Here is a 23,120-nt window from a genome sequence, read left to right on the forward strand (position 1 = left end):
CCAGAATACTTGCATCACCAGTACAGCCCTTTGGATAGTGTATTGTGCATGCTGTATATCCTTAAGCTACTGGTTATCTAATTATGCTAGAGGAATAGAGGCTCAGGCACCCTCAAGAATGATGAGGTCAGAAAAAGAGCAGATACATTAGGTGGACATGTCCTTGGCCGGTGTTACAGATTGGGGAAACTCTGGGGACCAGGTGACCTGCCTTATTTCTTCCAGAGCATTTAAGCTCCAATCGTCCTAAAATGGCAATGCCACCACTTTTCTAGCTCTTTTTCTCTTTATTATATTGTTTTGTTTATATTCCCTCTACTTTTTCATTGATGTTGCTCCGCAGAGGCTACAGCTTTTGACATGTGCACCATCACCTTGGGATGACAGTAGTAGCAGGGCTCTCTGGCTCTTTCCCTGATCATACTCACCTGTTAGGCTCCACTGATTGCCAGCTGATTGCTCTATTATTTTTAACAACACCTTGGGGCATAAATTGCTTAGTAGTCTGGTATAGTTAAATTTGGACTGCTTTGCAGGTTAGTTTTTTAGGTCAGTGTTTTAGGTTGTTCAGACCCCCAGGAAGGTTCTTCATATTTATTCTTCCCCTAGTTCTCTCTAGTAAACTGGTCTGTGGTTTAGATTTTTCTTTTTATTGGAGTATACTTGCTTTACAATGTTGTGTTAGTTTCTGCTGTACAGCAAAGTGAATCAGCTATACGTATACATATATCTCCTCTTTTTTTGATTTCCTGCCCATTTAGGTCACCACAGAGCATTGAGTAGAGTTCCCTGTGCTACACAGCAGGCTTTCATTAGTTATCTATTTTACACATAGTATCAGTAGTGTATATATGTCAATCCCCACCTCCCAATTCATCCCACCCACTCTTCCCCCCTTGATATCCATGGGTTTGTTCTCTATGTCTGTGTCTCTATTTCTGCTTTGTGAATAACATCATCTATACCATTTTTTTAGATTTCATATATATGCGTTAATATACAATATTTGTTTTTCTCTTTCTGACTTACTTCACTCTGTATGACAGACTGGGTCCATCCACGTCTCTACAAATGACCCAATTTCATTCCTTTTCATAGCTGAGTAATATTCCATTGTATATATGTACCACATCTTTTTTATCCATTCCTCTGTTGATGGACATTTAGGTTGCTTCCATGTCCTGGCTGTTGTAAATAGTGCTGCAGTGAACATTTTGGTACATGACTCTTTTTGAATTATGGTTTTCTCAGGGTATATGCCCAGTAGTGGGATTGCTGGGTCATATGGTAGCTTTATTTTTAGTTTTTAAAGGAACCCCATACTGTTCTCCATAGTGGTTGTATCAATTTACATTCCCACCAACAGTGCAAGAGGGTTCCCTTTTCTCCACACCCTCCCCAGCGTTTATTGTTTGTAGCTTTTTTGATGATGGCCATTGTGACCAGTGTGAGATGATACCTCATGGTAGCTTTGATTTGCATTTCTCTAATAATTAGTGATATAGGTTATTTGTTTCATGAAGCTGGCAGCCTCCTCTTAATTGCTTTCCTGCCATTGGTTTTGAGTGTGCCCTTAGGCTTGAACTTCCCCTCTTTCTGTTGTCATTTCCTTAGACAAGAACCTTGGTGTTCTCTGTGTTACAGCCTGCCTCTCCTCCTGGCCAGAATCTCTGAGCCATGGCTCCAGAGATGGAAGTATAGCCAATGATGTACTTCCCTCCCAGTGACACCCATGCTTTAGGAGCAGAGCGCAGGGTGAGGGTGGTAGTTTCTGATCTTCTTGGTTTGTCTCTCCAGCATGGAACCAATAGCCTACAAATGAACTGGGATGCAGGTTATCAGAGCCCTGCTGTTTTGACTGTGCTGTGCCTGAGGTAGATCCTCCACCCCATCAGTGGGGGCTGAGTTGAAGAAGAGATTCTCTGACATCTTGGCTACACTTGCTTGGAATTTAGCCTCTGTAGTATGTTGCTGGGAGAGATGAGAAATGCTGGTACCTGCCCGCACCTCAGGAATACACCATAACCCTCGATTACACTAGAGGAATAGTTTGATTGGTACCTGGGGAGAAAGGGTGCCCTATGCTTTTGTCTGCACCTGCCTGAAGCAAAGCTTCTATCACACTGAGCTAGGATGGAAAGGGAGAGGCGAGTCGTGGTTCAAATGCCACAGACTCACTATTCTTACCGAGTTTTATTTTCTTGAACGAATGTTTCTTCATCTAAAACAATTTCCAGAGACTTTAAAAGGTTGGGTTTTTCAATGATTTTCCCCAGTTATGCTTGTTTTGCTAGGGAGCAAGTTTGCAGTACTAGCTCCTCACAATGCCATTGCAGAGATGGAAATTTCACATTTGGTGGGCTTCTGCCAACCTAAAAGTAGTCCATCATAATGCCAAATGGTGGGTTTTGTTTAAACCTATGGCATTGAATTTTGTTGCTCATACTTTTGGGGAGGGGGGCTATTTCAGGATGAAGGTTTATAGTGGATATGGGATTATTATAACATGGGATTATTCTGCTCTATTAGAGATTATTGTATAAATTAAATGTGATAAATTTACAAAGCATCAATAGAACTTTCCTATCTGGCTTAACAAGCCATTCCTTCTTATTTTTGGTACAGTGTTTTAATTAGGTTTTTAGTTTTAAATGATGAAGTTCCAATTCTTACATAAAGCCCTTTGACATTAAAAAAGAAAGGTTAAATCTCTTCTTATTGAAGTGAGCACTCTTAACATGACCTATAAATAGCATTCTACACTACATTACAAAAGGCAGAGAAGACAGTTTTAAAATTAGAGTTTTATTAGTAACTATAAGGCTTACTATTTGCATTACAATTGTGTGTTTTCCATATTGTTAAAGATATACTTTTGGAGTTAACATTAAATTTCTTAAATTATTTTATGTAGCTATTTGAAAGAACGTTTTAATGCATTTAATGTACACTTACTTTTCATGTTTAATCAATACTGTACTTACTTCTGCTTTAAGAGAAATATATTTCTAATTTCACATGTGAAGTTTAGAGACTACTTTATTTAATTCCATACTCTTGAGAAAATTATTTAATTCTCAGAATTATCATTAACTTCAGATTTCATATGGCTGGAATGGGTATATGAGCAATTTTTGTAATTGTACTTAGTATATTACATTAATAAGCTTTACCTAACATTTGTTTTTGAATGAGTTAGAGGCCATGAGTATGTCTCATTATTTTAACAAGTTGCTTTAACTTGAAGTTTCTTAATGATCTGATTGTTTAGTTTTAACTTATTCCTATAAAAAGTGCCTATATGCTGTAAAATGACATGTGTTGGTAGCATTAGCATTTCACTGATGTATCATTGCTTCTAAAACTAATTACCTGTTAAGTTTGTGACCAGCAGAAATGTTACCTTCTAAGTGAAGCCCTCCCCAAATTCCCCCCAACAGTACCTCTGTTAACTCAGTCCCGATCTTATATGTTCATAATTCTAGCTGAGCCATTGCCATGTGCTGTTTCCAGATCTGTCTCCTCCAAGGAGACAGATGTTCTCAAAGGCAAGGAGCATGCCTCATTTGTGTTTATCCAATACCTAACTGAGTGCCAAGCACATAGGATATGCTTAAAAGATGTTGAATGGGGCTTCCCTGGTGGCGCAGTGGTTGAGAGTCCGCCTGCCGATGCAGGGGACACGGGTTCGTGCCCCGGTCCGGGAAGATCCCACATGCCGCGGAGCGGCTGGGCCCATGAGCCATGGCCGCTGAGCCTGCGCGTCCTGAGCCTGTGCTCCGCAACGGGAGAGGCCACAACAGTGAGAGGCCCGTGTACCGCAAAAAAAAAAAAATGTTGAATGAGTAGGTAGATAGATATAAAAGAAATCTTAAAGATCATTTAGTCTTATCACACCATTTCAAAGACAGGGAAATGAAGCCCAGGGAGGTTAATGCTTTGCTTTACTTTTAACAATTTATTGGAATTTATTACACATCAAGCATTTTATTACTACACTGCTCTAGATTCAGCAAAAATATTCCCTTCTAGTATGTTCCAAAAATGATGCACAGAAATCATATAGATAGATTATCTCATTAAGTCCACTATTATTCTAGTCTGCAGAAAGTTCCTCTCTGGTGTTTAGAAAAACAAGTTAAGAATAGAAGACAGTACAGAAATCAGGAGTTTCTAGAGGATGGGATGTAACTGCCTACTGTCAGAGATTTGCTTTTGAGTAACTGAGTTTGAATCATTTTAAATAACTCATTTTGTATGTTTAACTCTTCTTCTCTTGGATTTATAAGAGGAATAATCTGCTAAACTCTGCTGACCCATATGTATTGTGTTTTGCAGTTCAGTCTTACATAGCAATTATCAGAGACTGACAGCTTCTACTCATAAATTTTAGAGCATTTATCACAGTGATTGAATCATGCCACTTAAATAAATTATTTTTAGGTTGAATTTGGTTTAAATGTCTAGCCACTCTTTTTGTGCGCAAAGTTGAGGTTTCTTCTCTAACCCTAGCCCCTGAGTAGGAGCCTATCATGTAGTGAAAACTAAGAATTCTGTTAAAAATCAAACAACTCATTAGACAGAAATGCATAAAAAATAAATTTGGTGGAAAGGTCCTTTAACGTCAATATAGGTACTCAGAAATCCTAGATGCCATGTTTCACCTGCCTGAAGAACTGGTTTTGGATAGTCGTGCTTGTGAAGGTGGCTTCTAAATGATTAGCAAGTATGACGTCTTTATACGTTTGTATAAATTTGTAATATACACTTAGTGTGTATATTACATTAATAAGATAAGCTTTACCTAACATTTGTTTTTGAATGAGTGGACCTGATAAGGAGGGATCAGGAATGAAAGGGACTAATGGAAGTAGGTAGCCTTATTGTATAAACCAAATGTATGAAGACTGACTTCATTGCCCTAAGAAAAATCATCAGGCCAAATGCAGTTCTAAAATTTGTATTATAAAACCTTCATTCAAGAAAATTAACTTTAATGAGAGTTAATGGAAAATCTGAAAATCTTAGTGATGATTAATGCCAAGTTCCTGTACTCCAGTTCTTCCCATCATTAAGTATTATAATCTCTAATGAATTCTTTACCTTCTGGAACATAGAGGATTCTCCTAGGAGATGAAGTGTGTTCTCATATTGGAATTTTAAATTAATGTGTGTTAACCCATAGAAACATTACAAGATTGGAAAAATTAAAACTGCGGACTCAGGGGACTTCCCTGGTGGTCCAATGGGTAAGACTCTGCACTCCCAATGCAGGGGTCCCGGGTTCAATCTGTGGTCGGGGAACTAGATCCTGCGTGCATGCCACAGCTTAGAGTTCACTTGCCACAGCTGAGTCCACATGCCACAACTAAGAAGTCATCCACATGCCATGGTGAAGATCCTGCATGCCGCAACTAAGACCCGGCACAGCCTAAACAAACAAACAAACAAAAAACAAATAAATAATTGCAAACTCCCCCAGATTCCTTAAGACCCCGATCTCATAGGAGTAGAGGAGATAAATGACTTCAACTGAGATTCATCTAACACTATAGAATTCAAAATATTAATAAGTCTTTGAAGATCACTAATTTATCATAATTACCTTGATTACATTTCTCTTAAAAATCTAACATCCAAGTTATAGAGAATAAATTCCCTATAATAAAAATGTAGTAATTAGAATATATCCAGTTCTCACTTGTTAATAATCTTCCTCAAATGAAAATTATAACCCCCTTAAACATTCAATTTCAGGACACTTAACAGGCTCCCATCAATCTAACCTTTTTTTTTTCTTACAACAAAAATACTTCTGATAATGATTTGACTGATAAGAGAAAGCAGGGCGGGAGTAGGTTTATTGTTTACCCAGCGTTAAGGGCCTTTAGTCTTATAATAATGTGTGCCTGTGTTCCAGAGTATTGTGTCTAAGTGTCTAGTCAGAGCTCTCTGCTAAGCATAGAGAATCTTCATTTGGGCCCCAATGTTTCAGGATAGGAAAGAGAAAGAAAGGGAAAGGAAGTCTAGGTAGAAGTTTATGAACTTAAAATTGAAATTTTAAAATGATTCTTAGAAATTTGGACTTCTTCCTTAGAATAGTATCTTGTGAATGGGGACCCATTCAAATAGGTTCCTCACCATCTACTAAATTAGTGCATTTGTACAGAATATTATCTGGCAGTGTTTGGTATAGGGAATATAGGAAGTAGGGTTGGTTCTCTGTGAACAAATATGTAACCAAAGCAATAATCTATCAGGTTTTAATCTAGTACCTCAAATTGACTTTGCAGAGATGTTTTTAATTTTTTCCCATGCTGCTTAAAATATTTTGAATTATATTTCAATATTTTTCAAATATGATTTTCCATATTTAAAAATTATATTTCTGTAGCAACAACAATTGGCTGGAGCTAACTAGTTGCCGTCCTCTATGGTCGGTGATGGACTCTTTTTAGTTCCTCTCAGTCCCCTACTTCCTACTGTCTCCCGCATCCTGAGATCTTTAGTCAGTTTGTATGCCCTGTGCCTTTTTACTATTTGATCATCTTGGTTGTACCAGGACCTCTTAACTTCTTTAAGTTAGAGCCTTATGCCTTACAGTGTTTGAGTTGATGACCTCTGAGCTTCAGAATGCAGTTAAACTGCTGCCGCGAAAGGGAAGAGTTGTTGGCATTAGCTGGTTTATCTTAATGATTTCAGCAGTTATATAGCCTTCGGTGTACTGTTTTATGAACAAGTGGAAACAGATGAAAGATAATTTTATTCTACACTCTCATGCTGCCCTTTCACTAGTGTAACTGGGACTAAGAAAGACTGGACAGTACTACAGAACAGATGTAAACATGAACTTGGCAAATCCTCCTGGCTCAAGCATAGAAACAGTACAGAATACTGCTTTGAACCATTCTTTGTGAAAATGTCTGATGCTTCTAGAAAATACCAAAAATATTTTATTAGCTATGTTTTTTCCAAATGAACCATGAACTCCTTTGGAAATACAGTGACTCAGTATCCAAGGAGAATTTCTTCATGCAGGAACTATAAATGACATTATGAATACTACTTTTTAAAAATTTCCATTGGAATATTTTTCTTAAAAAGTTGAGATGTCACACTGAGGGGATACAGTGCCAGAAATCACAATTTTTAATCTCTTCCTTTATACCATATCAAAAGGATGTTAGGTGTCCATTATTAATGATTAACCTTTGTTTTGATTTTTCCTAACATGGTTTAGTTCACATAGTCCAACTTCCAATTTAAGTTTCTAAAACTCCTAAGGCTTCCTTTTGATGCCAACATTAACAAAAGGGTTCTTCATTTGAAAGGAAGGCTGTGCTGCACTTGGCAAGGATTAAAATGCAGTAGTTTAATCCTTTCAAGCTATGAATGGAGATAATTGAAGCATAAACCATTTAAAGTTTTTGTACACACTTACTTGACTATGTGTCTATATTTTGAGGAGAAGAGACTGCATGAACATAGACTATTTTCACTATTTTACTTGTTAAAAGAATCTAATGAACAAGGATTTAATTGAGTTTGGGGTTTATATCTTGAATTTTTCAACTAACTTATAATGCAATCTTTTGATAAGGATTATTTCTTCAACTGAATACCAGTGATGTCAGCTATCATCATATTGTTTCTATTAGCATTTTTAAATTAGTTTTCAAGACAAGAAGGGCAAACACATATCCAGAATATGTATCTACTCTTATAAAATGAATTGCTGCCACTTCTAGAGTAGATGAGGTCCAATGTAATCACCACACCCCCAACTCCTTATTGTGCCTCATCTTGCACCCCATCTTCCATACCCCACCCCTTAACCCCTACCTTGATCATGTACTCTCAGAATGCCAGTACATGTTAGCTAGGTCCTGCACTTAATTCAGGCTGTAGTCCCTTTCTCCCTCAAATGTGCACACATTCCTGGTTAGGTTATCTTGTAACTTAACCCCACGTTTTGGCCTAGTGGCAGCAGAGAAGGTGGGACAGATTGTAGGAAGTGGGAAGAATGTTGCCTAATGGAGTTAGAAACTTCTCCATCATCTTCCAATAAGAGAGAACTCTAGCCTTTAGGGGAAACTTCTCCATCATCTTCAAACAAGAGGGAATGTCAACCTTTAACAGTCCACTCCTGCAGGCTCTGAAAATCCATTTAAGTGAATCTGGGGATTCATGATTTTCAGGTTATCACCTAGATGTTCCTATCCCATGGGTCAAATATCATTTTTCCCCATCTAGGGCTCTAACCTTAACATAGCAGACCTGCTTAGGTTGAGAATTTAACCTTTTTGGAAGCTCTTCTACTCTTACCATTAAGTCCTGGTCTTAGTCATCAGCTTTCCTTGCCCTCCTGCTACTGGAGGTGAGAACCTCTTGTTTTGCTCTCGAAGAGGCCCTCTGGCTTTCACACTTAGCTTTTAATTTCTCATTAATCATGCTCAACCTTTGTGTCTTTCCTTTATTTCCTAAATTGAGCTTAGCAATAGCCATCAAACTCTGCTGTCCTTATAGTTAGTGTTTATCTGATATTTCTCAAAAAGCCTCAAGTATCACACCCAGTGGAACATTCCCTTCCACCAGAATGCTACCCAAGACAGCATCAGTAAAAGATAGTGTGGCTGTCTGTGCACTGCTTACCCCCAGTGAAGGAATCTTTATTGCCAGTACCATGATAGGTGATCCAACTCCAAAATCTTAGTGTCTGCTTTCTCAGATCACTTTTGGTATTAACTGTTGTAGATTGGGTTCCCTGCAAAGAAAATTCTGGGGTGGAGATGAGTGTACAAGAAGTTTGTTTTAGGGAGTGCTCTAGTCAGTACGAGTGGAAGGGAAAAGTTGGACTATGATTCAGTGTCAGTAGAAGCCTCAGCTGACCTTGGGACCTCTGAATGTGGAATGGCCCTGCAGAGTTGTCCTGAGTTGTGGTGAGGGGGTCTAGTCTTTATTCCTCTGAACTGACTAGTTATTGAATGCAGGCTAGCACAGAAAAGGTCACAACCTTTGGCAAGGTAGTACTCTTCAGCCAAAACTGTCCTCCAAAGGGCTGGTTTCTTAGGGCTGTCTGCCAGCAGCATTTCCAGCAGCTGAGGGAATAAGTCCTTCATTTCCGTGAGGGATCTCAGTGGCATGTCACAGCATCCATTAGTTTTATTGAGTACATTTCCTTTCATTTTATTGTGTAAATTACTCTTTTTTTTAAATATTTGTTTTTGGCTGTGTCGGGTCTTAGTTGCAGCACGTGGGATCTTTCGTTGTGATGCGTGGGCTCTTCGTTGTGGCACGTGGGCTTCTCTCTCTAGTTGTGGTGCAGGGGCTTAGTAGTTGCAGCACGTGGGCTCTCTAGTTGCGACACACGGGCTCCAGAGCGAGCGGGCTCTGTAGTTGTGATGTGCTGGCTCCAGAGCACACAGGCTCTGTAGTTGTGGCTCACGGGCTCTCTAGTTGTGGCTCACATGCTCAATAGTTGCGGCGCATGGACCCAGTTGCCCCGTGGCATGTGGGAGGGTAAGAACTTTATCGCTTTGTTGACTAAAATTTTTTTCTAGCTGTTGTTTCATTCTCATTTCATTCAAAGTCTGAGGCATGATTCTTCATATTGAATTTTTAATAATTAATTGTCTCTATTTTTCTTTCTCTCCATAATGAATTATTTATTTTTCTATAACCTCTTTATATAATTGAATGATGAAATGAAATTTTTTTTAAATCTGTTTTATAAGGTACTTACAATCCCTCATGTCACTTGACTGTTTTTCAAAGTCTTAATAAATAGCCAGTGAAGCTGTGAAAATAGAATCAACAAACATCATGGCAGTGGCAAAAAATGAGCCTGGAAATGTAGGTAGGTAGGCTTTCACCTGACAGATGATGAGATTATTCCTATATCCTGGAAGAGAAGAAATGAGATCAAATTTGCACTTTTGTTTTTTAATCATGCTGATGGCAGTGTGAAGGATACGTGGGCGAGGGAGAGAAGATTGGTTGTAGGTATATCATCACATAAATCGCAGATATTGTTTGGGAGTTTTCCTAGAGGAGTATGGAAATAAATACTTCATTGGGAGTATATGTTTGACAGATTAAAGAAATAATCTTAGTAAAAGACTACATTTCTATATCCATCCTTAGTGTGGTGAAAATAAATGCAGAGATATTTGATACATTGACATAGACAGTTGTTCCACTTAGTTTTGAGTTCAACTAATAATAAAAGTGAACAGGTTACTTAGTTTTCCAAGAATTCTATGAAAATCTTTCTTATTGTAATTATTACATAAGTTAGCTTCATTAAATTAATATGAAGCCTTTACAGAAAACATTAACATATCAATGATAGTTTTCTAAACAATTTAATGGGATTAAAAAAAAACTTTTCTTAAAGGTAGTTGTGGTCTTTATACCACGTTCATCTTTTTAAAGCGCAAAAGAGTAATGTCATTTTAATATTCCTATGAGTCAACTCATCATTTTAAAACTTCTCTATTTATTAAGTAAAATTGCCATTATCAAACATAGTAAATGCTGCTACTAGAATAGACTTGCAGATTACCTGGCTTTTGGATTAATAGGTTGTTTGATTTGACTGTCAACCTACTGTTTTTCAAAAAATTTTATTAAAATTCTTGCACTTTTTAATAAAACTTTTTTAGTTGGAATATATGAAGACAATTCTATTAAAATTTGAAATACAGTTTATTGTTCACTTAACATGAGTGCCAAAGATTGTGGATGCTGTAATACTGCTATTTAAAATCATGATGAAACCTGACTATGATATATACTTAAGTGTTGTTTTTAGGGTGAGAAAGCAAAATGTGATTATGATTAGAATATCTTTTTTAAAAATGTAGCCTACCTTAGAATTAAAATGTGTAAGATAAAAAAGTAGTACACATAATTGTTCTTAAAAATAAAAAATGCTTTTGAAGGACTAATACTAAATGCTTTCTTTAAATACATTTTCCTTAATTGTACTAATACAGGGTCATCTGCTTTCTTTTCTTTGATGGATCAAGCTCGTTAAAATGTAATTTAGGGACTTCCCTGGTGGTCCAGTGGTTAATTAAGACTCTACACTTTCACTGCAGGGGGGCACAGGTTCAATCCCTGGTCAGGGAACTAAGATCCCACATGCCACATGGTGCAGCCAAAAAAAAAAAAACACAGTAGCATTCATCCTTGATCTTGTAAGAGGGTCACATTACCCACCATTGATGACGCTTAGATCTGAATCGTGTAAACTATCAATAAACATCATTTGATATACAAAAAAGTATATATATATGATATATATATATAAAATTTAAAATACATTTAAGTACAACTGTATTAAAACTATTTTTATGTATTGTACTTCTTCCTGTTTTTAAATGTACACATCAGTAACAGAACTTACAATTCTCTTATTTTCCTCCTAGATTTATTCCTCACGACATTGTCTGCCTCTAATACCTTCCAGTTTGAGATATGGAAAAATTTGGTAAGAAATCTTTTCTTTGAAGCATTTTCAAATGATGGCTTTCAGTAAAAAAAAAAAGCACACAGTCTTAGAAAGTAAAATGAAAGTAATCATTTGGTCAGTTGGTTTCAACAATAAATAGAACAACTTTAAGAGCTTTTGGTTGCATTGCTGCATTCAAACTGCTGAATATTGCTGAAGGAAATGATTCTTTCAGCATCAATTCCTCTGCAGGTTTTTAGGCATGACCCGCCAATTAAACCAATCAGTCTTCCCTAATACGCATGTTAACAGGGCCCCTGCTAGGCTGTCAGCTGTTGAGAGAGATGCCTGTCACTTAAGTTGTCAGCATGATGGTTTGTTGAAGAAAACCCCTTTTAAAAGACTAATTTTTCCTACTTGCCTTCAGGCTTATATACAAAAATAAGAACAACAGATACTAAATTTACTCGCAAGTTGACGAGGCAATATAGTTTTTTAATTGCAAATAGAATATTCCCAAACTGATGTCATGGTTTCACTTTATTTTTAGCTTGATGTAGATTATATGAAATACTAATTAATGAAGAATAGACTACCCAGATTTTTAAAGTTGAATTATAGGTACATAATGGAGGACAGGATTTGAGGACAAGCCAAATTGGCCAACTGAGTGACATTCATCAAATAATGGTCGAGTATTAAACCTCACTTTCCTCATATGGAAAACAGGTATAAGAGTGTCATGTCGGCTTCATAGACTGTTTGTGAAGATTAAATGCAACAATGTGTGTAAAATACCTGGCACACAATACACAACAAATTTTAGTTTGAGATCACTTGGTTTCCCAGCTATTTACTCCAGATTGTCTTTTATTCAATCTAAATTAAACCCATAGCATTTTGTAGATTTTTGTTAAAATACTTGTGAAAAATAAACAGATTTTTAAAAATGTAAAGTGCAGGCTCATGGAAGAAGACTCATTATCAGCCATCTCTTATAGAAGAGTCATGATTCAGATTTCTTCATGGAAGGAAACTAGGATCGGGCAACAGCTTTGTTTAGACAAGATTAGGGCTTTTAAATACTACTAACTACTTCCAAACTAAGCAATTTGATCCTTTTTTTTTTTTTATGAGGCAAGGAAAAAGAAAGACATCTAAACCAGAAAGATTTATCTTTGTTTAATGTACTATATATATATATATTTTTTTTTTTTTTTTTTTTTTGCGGTACGCGGGCCTCTCACTGACGTGGCCTCTCCCGTTGTGCAGCACAGGCCCCGAACGCGCAGGCTCAGCGGCCATGGCTCACGGGCGCAGCCGCTACGCGGCATGTGGGATCTTCCCGGACCGGGGCACGGACCCACGTCCCCTGCATCGGCAGGCGGACTCTCAACCACTGCGCCACCAGGGAAGCCCAAATGTATTATATTTTTTAATATAGTTGTATTTGTTTTTCTGATGATAGAAATACAGTTATATTTTTAATGATTACCATAAATGAAAATTTCCACTAGTGGGGGATACTCGTTTTCAGGTGGCCTTGAAAACAATACTTCAAGTGAATCTTGAGGTATTAGAAAATGAGAAAATCAATCATTTTGATTAACAAACTAGTATCCATCAGGGGGAGAAAAGCCTCATTACAAATAAATATTATATATATATATATATATATAAAATTACAGACTACTTTTGAGTATATTATTTCCTCTCAACCTAGGCTGATTTAAAGGTTATAAAGTGAAGCAACTCAATAGGAGAAAAATCTTCAAGAAGAGACTCGATTTTGATTGGACTCTTTTTTCCCTTTCTTGTTTTCTTTAAAGAAAATAAATTATCTATTTGACAGTAGAGACTAAGGGTTTTTCATGTGGTAAAACAGCTGGGTCAATAAGGTACTCACGTTAACAATAATATAAAAGTCATTAGTACAAGGTAAGGGGAATGTAGACTCAAAATTAACTTGTTCAGATAAAATGTAGGTTTTGTAAAATGGGAGGATCATTTTTAATTTAGAAGTTGGGCAAACAATTCACAGTAACACACTAATTGACAAAAAAAAAAAAACCCTCAAACCCTATAAAACCATATTAGCTAATAGAAGAATATGCGCTGCAACAAATCTTTTTAGGTAGTTTGGGCACAGCCCCATGGTAGGTGCTCTGGGAGATCAGAAGTCGACAGAAGACGAGGAGGAGGGCTAAGATGTGAGTGTAGGCAACTCTGACTGGTATGATGAGAGGTACAAACCTCATGCTGCAAGGAGTTAAAAGACAGAGCAGTTGCTTCCATTTGGACCACCCAGGATCATCTGGGAAGGCTTCAAGGAAGATGTGGTATTTGAAATGGCTGGTACAGATGAGCAGGATTTTAGTGGTTGAAAGTGAGAAGAAGGAAGAGGGCAAGGACATGCATGGGAAACACAGGACATAGAGTAGAAAGTGGCTGGTTTGGGCCAGAATATGAAAAGATACTGGAAGGTTAGATTAGAACAACTGGTTTAGACAAGATCAGCAAAGGTGTTGACTCCTAAACTAAGTAATTTGATCTTTTAAAAATTTATTGAGAAGCTTAAGTCCTAAAGGTTTTATGACTGAGCATGAGATAAATAGAGCTTTCATTATTGCAGTTAGTCTGGCTATTGCATATCAGATAGGTTAGCATGGAAAATCTGGAGGTGGGGGGATGACTTAGGTAGAATCTACTATATCCTGGGAAAGAGGTGGATGATTAAAGGAGTAGAATGTTGGGAATAGACAAGAAGGGATAGGTATGAGAAGACAGAAGGACCATTAATGCAAGGGTAACAGAAAAGACAAAGGAAGATCTAATTTGGGGCAGGAAAAAAAAATTGTTTTAGATAAGAGACATATCAATGAAATGGTTAGAAATGTAGGACTGAAACTCAAGGAAGAGAATAGATAAGTATCATGAAGGGAAAGAGTTAAGAGGGGAATGGCAAAGCCAGACCCATGGACAACACCCACCGCCCTTAGAAACTTTCAATCTTGGCACCTAATGCCATTTTAGGCCAGATGATTCTTTGTTTTTTTTGGTTTGTTTTTGTTTTTTGGAGTTTTTTTTGAAGAATAGTTGATTTACCATGTTGTGCCAATCTCAGCTGTACAGCAGAGTGACTCAGTATACATATATATACATTTTTTATGTTCTTTTCCATTATGGTTTATCCCAGGAGATTGGATATAGTTCCCTGTGCTATACAGTAGGACCTTATTGTTTATCTCTTCTAAATGTAATAGTTCGCATCTACCAACCTCAAACTCCCCCAGTCCATCCCTCTCCCTCCCGCACTCCCCGTTGGCAACCACAAGTCTGATCTCTATGTCTGAGAGTCTGTTTATGTTTTGTACATACATTCATTTGTGCCATGTTTTAGATTCCACACATAAGTGCTATCTCATAGCATTTGTCTTTCTCTTTTTGACTCTACTTCATTTAGTATGAGAATCTCTAGTTGTATCCATGTTGCTCCAAATAGCATTGTTGCTTTTTTATGGCTGAGTAATATTCCATTGTATATATGTACCACATCTTCTTTATACTTTCATCTATCGATGGACATTTAGGTTGTTTCCGTGTTTTGGCTATTGTGAATAGTGGTGCTATGAATATAGGGGTGCATATATCTTTTTGAATTATAGTTTTGTCCAGGTATATGCCCAGGAGTGGGATTGCTAGATCATATGGTAATTCTATTTTTAGTTTTCTGAGGAACCTCCATACTGTTTTCTGTAATGGCTGTACCAACTTACATTCCCACCAACAGTGCAAGAGGGTTCCCTTTTCTCCACACCCTCTCCAGCATTTGTTATTTGTAGACTTTTTAATGATGGCCATTCTGACCAGTGTGAGGTGGTACCTCACTGTAGTTTTGATTTGCATTTCTCTAATAATTAGTGATGTTGAGCAGCTTTTCATGTGCCTACTGACCATAGGCCAGATGATTCTTTAATGTGGAGATCTGTCCTGTGCATTGTATGTTGTTTAGCAGTATCCCCCCTGGCCCCTGCTCACTTAGATGCTAGAAGCTGGCTCTCAATTGTAACAATGAAAATGTCTCCATATATTGCCCAGTGTCCTCTGGCAAACAGAATCACCTCTGGTCAAGAACCATTGCTTTATGCAAATAAAGATGTAGACACATGATAGTCATCCTATGTTGCTTCCTGATCATTTTTTAACATTATAAATATGGCAGTTTTAATAGTAAATATTAAAACCTGCAGGCCAAAGCATAGGTGGTCCTCCATGTAAAGATACTTGTTATAACATAGCACCTGTGGCTGGAATTCAAGCAGAAAATGGCAAATCCCTTGTCAATGGCAGTGTGTTAGCTGCTTCAATGGTGGGTAGCAGAAATAATAGTATTAATACTAGCGTTCCTACTACCAATTATAATGTTAACTACATACATATTTGTGCATATGCTGAGCTAATAAGCACTTTATATGGATTATTTTACTAATCCTCACAAAAACCTTGTAAAAATTCATTTTAGAGATAAGTAAACAGATGCTTACATTAGAACTAACTTGTTCAGACCTCAAAGCTAGGAAACAGTGGAGCTGGGAGTTGAACTAGGAAATCTGTCTCTAAAATTTGGACCCTTAAGTCATTGCACAGTCATTCCAGAAACCAAGTAGGTGGAAGAAAAGGTAAAAGACATAGTTATAATTGTAGCAGTGGGTTGGCCCAATTTTGGATTGCAGGACTACAATGAAGGCAAGTAAGAACAGCATGGTAATGAATGGGACAGAGTGGAGTGGTCTCAAATAGCAGCTCATGAAAAAAGTACTTGCAGCTCAGAAGCACAGGACTGACATTATATAAAAAAACCTTAAAAGTGCCTGATAACTTTACATTTTGCAGAACTCTTCCTAAAGTTTCATTCCATTGATCCTCTCTAGAACCCTGCAAGTACACAGTACATTTATCCCCTTCGAACAGTTGAAGAACAGAGACCCAGAGCAGTAAGTGGCTGTTCCAAAGTGATACAACTTAGCAATGAAAGGTCTAGAACCACGTCATCTAACTACATGTCTACTTCCCTTTCTACCAGACTGTTCTACTCTCTCAGTTTAAAAGAGTATTGATCACGTTTGTCTTTCCTACATTAAATAGGTACAAAGCAGCTTCATCTTTGAAAATAAGTGTAGGCATGCATCACTTTAAAATATGTCATCTAATAAGAGTAATAACATAGTGATGATTAAGTTTATTGAATCATTTTAATCAAATACTAAATATGTACATGACACTGAAATTAAGTCCTATAGGTTTGTACTGCCAAATGGAGTAAAGAATAAGCAATGATAATGATGGAAAGATAAATTCAATAAAGTGTTATCTTTTCCCCCAATTATGTCATATATATAATGTATTCTGCACGCTCTCACTGTAGCAAGAATATATGATTCTCTTTTTCTTACAGTTAGAAGAGTGTTTTGTTCTTCTTATACTGAGATTCATGGTGAATGTGGCATCTTAGAAATGGGAGGCTGTCACCTGGGGAGTATTCAGTGTTTCTTGGTGGAGATGCATCATGAAGTTATACAGGCATACCTGTTTTATTGTGCTGCACTTTATTACACTTCACAGATGTGCTTTTTTTTTTTTTCTTACAAATTGAAGGTTTGTGGCGGCCCTGTGTCAAGCAAGTATATCAGCACCATTTTTCCAGCAGTATTTGGTCACTTCTTGTTTTCTGTGTCACTTTTTGTAATTCTGACAATATTTCAAACTTTTTCCATAGTATTATATTTATTATGGTGATCTGTGATTATTGATCTTTGATGTTACTATTGCAAAAAGATTACAACTTGCTGAAGGCTTAGGATGACAGCACTTTTTTTCAGCAATAAAGTATTTTTTAATTAAGGTATGCCCATTTTTTTAGGCATAATGCTTTTGCACACTTGATAGACTACAGTATAGTATAAAAATAACTTTTATATGCACTGGGAAACCAGAATATTCCTGTGACTTGCTTTATTGCAATACTCACTTTATTGTGGTGTTCTGGACTGCAATATCTCTAAAGTATGCCTGTATCTGGAAACATTTCTAAATATATTTTATTGAGTTTAACAGTACTTCACTGGGGTAATTCATTCACTTGAGTCATTTAATAGGTTGATGTTCAGCTTTATGTTAGATGAGGCTGATGTATTTTAAGAGAGATTTTTCCATTCATTCAAGAATAATTATGTCCACTTTGTACCTGATGCTGTAATCTTTCTAGAATGCAAATTCACTTGACACTTGTCAGAAATTTGGCAATTTTGATGCATCTCTAGTGTAATTTCAGGTACTAAGTAAGACTGGAGGGGAATCCTAAGTTTTAAGACAAGTAAATAAGATTTCCGTAGAAAAATCATTCAAAAATATATCAGATACTTTAATAATGGTAGGTAGGAGAAACATGTTTCTGCATGTGGATGATGGTGTATTAAAATGGTTGGAAAACTGCCTGTCACAAGGCAAATTTTACTTATTCATGTTTCTCAAGCATGTGGTCTTCATGCTTTCAGTGTAGCAATGCATTTCTCTGTAAATGTTAGAAATAATTTCTTAAGAAACTAACTTGCAGATATGCAGTATCCTTAGAGGAACAAAGAAGAAAAATGTTTTGAAATTGTTTAATATTTTAAAATATATAGGTATCCTATATAACGTATGTAGGAATCAGGGTCAGTATATCGAATAGTGAATAGAGAAATCAGTGATAAGAAGAGAGCTCTAAAGCTGAGAGCTCAAAACCCAAATGCAGAGTTTTGGGTTTTTTTTCTTGTGTAGTAATCTAAAATTATAGAAAAGAAAGGCAGTAATTTAAAGAAATGTATATTATTTTTGTAAGCCAGACATTCCATTTTGGTAAGAGTAACTGAAACAAATGATCTCTAATGGGTTCTCCTTTTTTGTTTAGCTTATCCACCTCTGGTTAGTACATGGCAGCTGTTGTACTCCTTTGCTCCCTTTCTGATTGATACATAAACTTGGGTTGATAATGAATGGGCCATTTAAGGATGAGTGTAATTCTCATTTCATTTGAATATCTGTTCCTAATTAACCCCCAATAGAATCATCTTCCTTGAAATCTGTAAAACATAGTGTCTTTCCTACTTATACCACTTATATGTTACCTTCAGAAATTCTGTTTTCCTGACTTATATTTTATCTCCCAACTGGACTGTAAGCTCTTTGAAGGTCGGAACTATGTTTTGGGCTTCTTTATATTCCCCAAACCTTCCACAGTACTTGAAAGTAGAAGACACTCATTCTGTCTGAAATTATGATGATGATTTAGTAAAACATACCATACCTGAATTGACAGCAAGGAAAGCACTCCAAATGCACATCTTCAGCTCACAGCAGTTTCTTTCATTTTATGAGAAAAGTGGAACAGAAAATTGGGATAATTTTTTGCAGTACAACAAAAGTCTTAAATTATTTATTTTTCTGCTTTAGTTAAAATGCTTTGTTTCACATTTGACAAATGAATGGATTATGATGGTCTAATCCAAAACTTTCTGCCTTTAACAGGATGGAAATTTCTCTCTCAGTACTGTATTTGAAAAACCTCAAAATATGATGGTAGTTGGACAGTCAGCATTTGCCGACTTTGGTAAGATTGTTTTTGTCTTTGAAAGTCTCCCCGTCTCTCTGACCTAGTCATATTAATTCCCCAGATCTAAAAGTAACTTTAGTGTCTTCAGAGCTATTACTGATTTAAAAGATGCCTGTCCTAGTATTATACATGGCATGTGGTCAATTCTTTAATACAATAAGGAGCAATTTATGACGTGTGTTTAAATTATAGTTTGAATTTAAGGGACTCCTGTTTGCAGGAGTAACATGCAAAAACAAGGATGTCTACTGAGGCTCTTCTAGAGAATACCAAATAGTAATTATCATGACATTTTTATGTATATCCACACTGTAGAACAAAAATATTGAAGAAATTAACCTGATCTCTTCAAACTACTTGAATATTAAAAAACATTTTTGTTTATATCGTAATTCCAAAGAGTAGCATCTGTTATGAATCTCTGTTTTCCAAAAGATTCTACACAATAAATCAAGTTCAGAACTTCCAAAGCATATATGGCTCTTTCATCATTTGTCAGGGTTATTATTAAAAGGATTTTGGTGTCAGATGGAAAAGTGGTCTAGATGACCACTACCTGAGTCCAAAGTTCGCTCCCATCCTGCTTTTCCTTCATTCTACCAACAAACATCTCAGCCCTGTTCCTCAAAATGCAGGTGACATATTACCACCTCCAGAGGCCTCAGTTTCTTCATTTGTAAAATGAGGATGATGATTATAACCATCTCACAAGGCTATTGTGAATAACACAATGTGAGTAAAGCACAGTGTCAGGCACAGAGTAAGTGCACAGGAAATTATTGTATAATCTCAGTCTTTTCACTGGACTTGTTTGGTCTTGTTGTTGCTGCTTTTTGCTCTGCTGACTAAATCAACTCATTGTTCAGTGTCATAGAGACGTGTCCCATGACAACTAAAGCAGGAGGTTTGATAGTGTTATTTGATGAAAATTTCAACATGAATCCCTGTTGTACTGTATTTTAGTTTTATTACATTGAATATTACTTTGATTTTGAGCAAATTTCTGGGGCCTGATCTATAGTCTTTAATGCAAATAGTCAAGTGTTAGGATACATGAATTTTTCTTTTAATTTGCTTATGGACTTGATTAGCTGGATTAATGACAAATCCCTTTGCAAGTCTCTCTCTAGGGAAAGAAGTATATATGCAATATATAATTCTCAGGAGGCTCACAGACCTCCCTTAACCCCTGGTTAGGATCCTCCAAATTGAAGATATTTGTTTTATTATTGTGTGTTTTGTACGATGAAGTGCTTTGCTTGTAACAAAGTTATTAGTAGCTTTACTTAAAGATTTTTTTTAATTGTGCTAACCATACACATAGACATTTAATTTACATGTTTGTATTTTTTCAATGTGCAGAATATAGGATATAGTCAATTAAACATAACTATTTCTCCCCTATTTTTAATAACTTTAGGTGAGTATATCAGTAAACTTTTTTAATAGATCAGTAAATTTTAAAGAAATAGCCCACACTGTCTTTTTAAAACTTGATGTATTTTTAGCTGGGTATTATCAAAAAACAAGACTGCTTATGAGTCCAAACAGATGGCATTGAATAAGGTTATGAATATTAATATATAAAAATATGCATTTTCCTATACATTTGAATATGTCTGTAAATTGCATCCTGCCCTCCATCCACCACCCCTCCCATTCCTTTTGAACCAAGGCAAGGGAAGTGACTGACAGCCAGGAAGTCAGAGTGATATCAGAAATTCACCATTTGTTTGGTTAAGAAAAAGTACATGCTTGAAGCCCATGCATGAATAAATGATATAGCTCACAGGAAGACTCCTGTACCAAAAAGGAATGTTTAAATGGCTCCCAGCTCACCTGCGTTGTCTAGGAACAGAAGTTTTTTACCTATGATGAAGTTTTTAGTTTCTAACGTAAAATATTTTTTAAAAGATATCAAAAAACCTACTCTTAAAGAAGGCTGTGCTGGTGTAGTGAAAGGGAGGTAGGATGGTTTGAAATCAAACAAATCAGGAACTTCTAGCTAATAAAACAAGGAAATAATTATTCAGACTTATGATAACATTATTTATTCCCTTTATAAGACAAACAAATACTTTCCCAGAAATCACCTAAATAAAACTCTATGAAATGTTACACAGCCAATAAAATGGGAGTTATGAAGATTCTGTTAGGAGAAAAAAGCAGAACAGTATGTTGTACAGTATGATCATTAAAAAAAAATAAGACTAGAGCGAAATATATCAAAATGATGATAATGGTTGCATTAAAGTCGGAAAATAGGTTATCTTATTACCTGTTTTCCAAATTTTCTGCTATGTGGTTAGATTAATTTAGTAATGAAAAAGTAAAATATAGAAGGATAATAGTCAACTATGGCAAGAAAGAAACCAAAGTATGTACTTAAAGTGTTTAGATATTTCTGTCGTATTACCTCTGAGTTCATATATAATTTATCCTATCCTCTGAGTTGCATGAACAACTCCTTCAGAGAAGGTCATGTACTTACACACAGTCTTTAACTCCTACAGCTTTGTAGATACAGTAGTAGTCCCTAGGTATCCACAGGGGATTGGTTCTAGGACCACCCCACCATCACCAGTTCCCACCAGCTACTGCCAGATACCCAAATCAGAGGATATTCAAGTCCCTTATAGTGTAGAAAATTACATGGTACAGTCAGCCCTCCATTTCTGTGGCTTCTACAGTTGACTGAATGGATGCAGAACCCATGGATATGTAGGGCCAACTGTACCTTTTTAAATTAACTTCAGAAAGTAAAACAAAATCTTCTGGTCTGATGGGATATGCAGAAGGTAATGCTTCTGGGACATGGAATAGGAAGTCAGGGGGAGTTTATTAGAATCTCTGAGATACCTGAGATTTTCATATCAAAAGAGAGGTGGATTTCAGAAGATGTGGTTCATATATACAATGGAATATTACTCAGCCATACAAAGGAACAAAATTGGGTCATTTGTTGAGATGGATGGACCAGAGTCTGTCATACAGAGTGAAGTAAGTCAGAAAGAGAAAAAAAATATTAACACATGTAGGTGGAATCTAGAAAAATGGTACAGATGAACCTATTTGCAGGGCAGGAATAGAGACACAGACGTAGGGAACGTACCTGTAGACACAGGGGTGGGATGAATGGGGAAATTGGGATTGACGTATATGCACTGCCGTGTGCAAAATAGATAGCTAGTGAGAACCTGCTGTATAGCGCAGGGAGCTCAGCTTGGTGCTCTGTGGTGACCTAGATGGGATGGGATGGGGGGTGGTGGGAGGGAGGTCCAAGAGTGAGGGGATATATGTATACATATAGCTGATTTACTTCATCGTACAGCAGAAACTAACACAACATTGTAAAGTAACTATACCCTAATTAAAAAAAAAAAAAAAAGACAGGGTAGATTTAAACAGTTTTGAAATACTCGATCTCCTAAGGATGGAAACCAATCAGGAGACAGGTCGGGCATGAGGTGGTGTGAGCATGAGCTAACTACATCAATAATTGGAGGGACAGTTGGGAGAAACTTTGCAAAGAAATAATCAGTAAATGTACTGGTTGGTTTGACAATAGAAGGATTAAAAAAAAAAACAACAACTTGCCTCTGAATAACTAGAAGAATCATTCTTTTCTCTACCATTTTTTATAGAGATAGGTAATCAGGAGAGAAAACTGGTTTGGATATTATAAGATACTTTAGAGTCATTACTTTAACAATGCTAGTAAGACAACAAGCTGGAACATTTATGAAACATAAGTTTAGTAATAAAACCAAAGCAAGTTTGAAAGTCCTTCAAGAGCTAAGAGATCAAGAACTGAATGAGCCCTCCAAGAAGGAGAGTGTGAATAGAGTTTGACACGAATAAGGAGGGAGAAAAAAAGAGTGCTAAAATGTGGTCAGAAAATATTGATGATATTAAAATGTGATGTACAAGGATGACCACGAAAAGGCCTTTGGATTTACAGTTTAGCAGGGCACTAGTGGCCCAAAAAGGTGTCATTTACAGAGCTCTTTAGCA

At 36.5% G+C, this 23,120-nt stretch overlaps 1 protein-coding gene across 1 annotated transcript in view; it reads left to right on the forward strand.

The window, feature by feature from the left end:
* ITFG1 (integrin alpha FG-GAP repeat containing 1) overlaps positions 1-23,120 on the forward strand; it is a 238,738-nt gene that overhangs the window by 57,038 nt on the left and 158,580 nt on the right. Inside the window, exons 7-8 of the mRNA XM_082863446.1 lie at positions 11,433-11,494; positions 19,022-19,103. Of these exons, the coding sequence (XP_082719572.1) occupies positions 11,433-11,494; positions 19,022-19,103 (144 nt within the window). The remainder of the gene's footprint in view (positions 1-11,432; positions 11,495-19,021; positions 19,104-23,120) is intronic.

The sequence above is a fragment of the Leucopleurus acutus genome (assembly GCF_964270905.1).
Source record: "Leucopleurus acutus genome assembly, chromosome: 20".
NCBI lineage: Eukaryota > Metazoa > Chordata > Mammalia > Artiodactyla > Delphinidae > Leucopleurus > Leucopleurus acutus.